This window comes from Lipotes vexillifer, unplaced genomic scaffold, assembly GCF_000442215.2.
Source record: "Lipotes vexillifer unplaced genomic scaffold, Lipotes_vexillifer_v1.1 scaffold393, whole genome shotgun sequence".
Classification (NCBI taxonomy): domain Eukaryota; kingdom Metazoa; phylum Chordata; class Mammalia; order Artiodactyla; family Lipotidae; genus Lipotes; species Lipotes vexillifer.
The window spans coordinates 2,448,723-2,451,438 of NW_006774564.1; the positions used below are offsets into that span (position 1 = coordinate 2,448,723).

General features: G+C 58.2%; 1 protein-coding gene across 1 annotated transcript in view; it reads right to left on the reverse strand.

Annotated features, from left to right (window-relative positions):
• Positions 1–2,716, reverse strand: part of CELSR2 (cadherin EGF LAG seven-pass G-type receptor 2) — a 24,851-nt gene that overhangs the window by 14,246 nt on the left and 7,889 nt on the right. The window contains exon 2 of the mRNA XM_007449326.1: positions 571–1,218. Coding sequence (XP_007449388.1) covers positions 571–1,218 — 648 coding nt within the window. The remainder of the gene's footprint in view (positions 1–570; positions 1,219–2,716) is intronic.

Consider the following 2,716-nt stretch of genomic DNA (forward strand, 5'->3'; position numbering starts at 1 on the left):
GCACTTGCTGCAGCTCAGAAAGGTAACTCACTCAGCAGTGGGGAGAGATCAGGTACTAGGCCCAGCCTCATCTCTAATCCAGATGAGACCTGGAGCAAGTCACCTGATCTAAGCGTTCCCTTAAATCACAGCCAACACTTCCTACAGGCCAGGTCTTTACCCGTATTAAATCAGTCCTCACAACCACCTTATCATGTGAATAGATTCATCATCCACTTAAAAAATACGAAGGCACAGAGAGATTAAGTAACTTGCCCAAGGTCACCCAGCTAGTATCGTCAAAGCTGGGATACAAATGCAAGCCGCTTGGCTCTAGGGCTAGAGCTGACCTCAGTTACACCACCTGGGGGTGGGGGCTGGGTAGGCGGCCGAGAAGGGCTCCCCTCTCTGCCTTCCTCAGTAGGTGGTTGTGAAAGAGCAAGTGGGACTTGTGAATGGCCAGTGTACCCTGTACCTTACTCTGGAAAAGAACGAGGCCACCCCTGTCCTTAGCCTGATTGTGCTGGCACCGCGGCATTAGCCCCCCCAGAGCCGCCCCCAGGGGTCCCCCCTCCCTCGGTGAGGGCTCACCGGTGTAGCCATCGCGGCAGAGGCAGGTGTAGCCGCCCTCACGGCTGCGGCAGCGGCCGTGGGAGCCGCAGGGCCGCGAGTAGCAGAGGTCCACCTCCGTCTCGCAGTAGTCGCCCGTGAAGCCAGGAGGGCAGCGGCAGCGCAGCCCCCCGACTGGGTGAATGGGCCGGAAGAGCACGGAGGAGGAGGCGATGAAGGGTGCGGAGGAGTCGAAGCGCAGCACCGACACGCAGCGCATGTAGTTCTCGCAGGGCTCGCGCAGGCAGATGTTGTCGTCGAAGGGCAGCACGCGCTGCGCCGAGATGGCCGTGAGCAGACTGCGGTTGAGGTACAGGCGCTCCTGCAGGTCCTCAGAAGGCAGGAAGGGAGGCCCGCCCCCGGGCCCTGGCGGCTGGCCCACGGACAGGCTCACATTGAGGATGTGGCCGCCCGGGGCGTCGGTGTCCCGCTGCACGTTGAAGACCACCACGTGGTCTGGGGGTGTGGCCAGCGTGGCGGCCACGGCCTGGATGAAGAGACCCAGTAGGGGCGACAGGAAGCGCTCGGGCGACATGTCCTCCAGGCGCAGCGTGATGCTGTGCGTGAGCATCTCGTCGGTAATGATGGTGACGCGCAGTGCGCACTGAGCGGTCACACTGTGCACGCCATCTGTGAAGAGGTGAGACGGTCAGCACCTGGGGAGGGCAGGGTTGCCAAGCCATAGACCTGGCCCCGGGCAGGAGCAGCCGGAGGAGGGAGGGAGTGAGTGTGGGCTGAAATCCCGCCTGCACACTCTTGCACTGCCTAGTTGCCAAGAAAGGGTCCTCTTTTCTAACTGGCATAAAGGTGCCCTAGGAGGTATGTGTACCTCACCTGAGGGAGAGTCACTCCGTGACGGCTCAGCCCGCATGGGCACTAATGGGATTGATTTTCAGAACTTCTCATTGCATACTTCCCAGAAACCCTCTGTTGTGAAGCACGGACACATCTTTTAACATTTGTGCACCTTTCCCTGCCCAAGCCACAGGTCCTGCTCCCTTATACCAGACCACGTGCCTTCCTGCACAAGAATCTTATTTCGCCTTTTTCTTACATTCCTACAGGGCCCAGAGCACCATGAGAGACCCACAGATATAATCCTTCTGCCCCCTCAGCCTCTATTTCTCAACACTACCATAACTCTGACCCTGGCCATGTTCCCCCTCCCCCACTGCAGTAGAGAATGGAGGGTGAACTGGGTCAGTGGGCCACCCAGTCCCCCTCCCACTGAGCCCCATGGCTGCTTGGGCTCAGGCCCGCTATCCCCATGGCAACGCCCCACACAAAGCATTCTTCCCGCCCAACTCTCTGGGCTGCAGAGGGTAGCCTGGGGGGCCCCACCCCAGGAAATCCAGCTGAGCCACCTTACGGGTGGTAGCACCACCCACTGGCCTGATGCTGTGGCGTTCTGGGGGTCAGAGATGGAAGGGCCTGGGCAGCTCTCCACCCTGAGCCCCAGACAAGAGCCCCACTGGGCTGACCTCTCCTCCGGCCCTAGGGCCACTGGCTACTCATCGCCCACTTGGCTAACCGCATTATAGCCGAGTGCCTGCCACACCCCCAGGCCACACACTCACCTATGAACAGCTAAGTACTAACACTCTGGCGTCTCACTCCACCCACACACCCTAAGCCCCGAAATACCATATACACCTGAATGCACAAATACATGGCAATGGATTTTATTTAGCTCAAAATGAAAGCTGGAGGCCAAGGGGAGAGGGAAATGGTTTGGCAGGGCTATAAAGGATATTCATCTTTTTTTATTTACTACAATGTCCTACACATAGTAGGTGTTCAGTAAGATGTTCATGAGAATTTATTTGGTCTTCATAATGAAGAAGTGGTCTTTAAAACACAGCAGGAGGGGCCCAGGTAGCTATTAAAAAGGACACCCTAGGGCTTCCCTGGTGGCGCAGTGGTTGAGAGTCCGCCTGCTGATACAGGGGACGCGGGTTCGTGCCCTGGTCTGGGAAGATCCCACGTGCTGCGGAGCGGCTGAGCCCGTGAGCCATGGCCACTGAGCCTGCACGTCCGGAGCCTGTGCTACTCAATGGGAGAGGCCACAGCAGTGAGAGGCCCGCGTACCGCAAAAAAAGAAGAAAAAAAAAAAGGACACCCTAGCAGG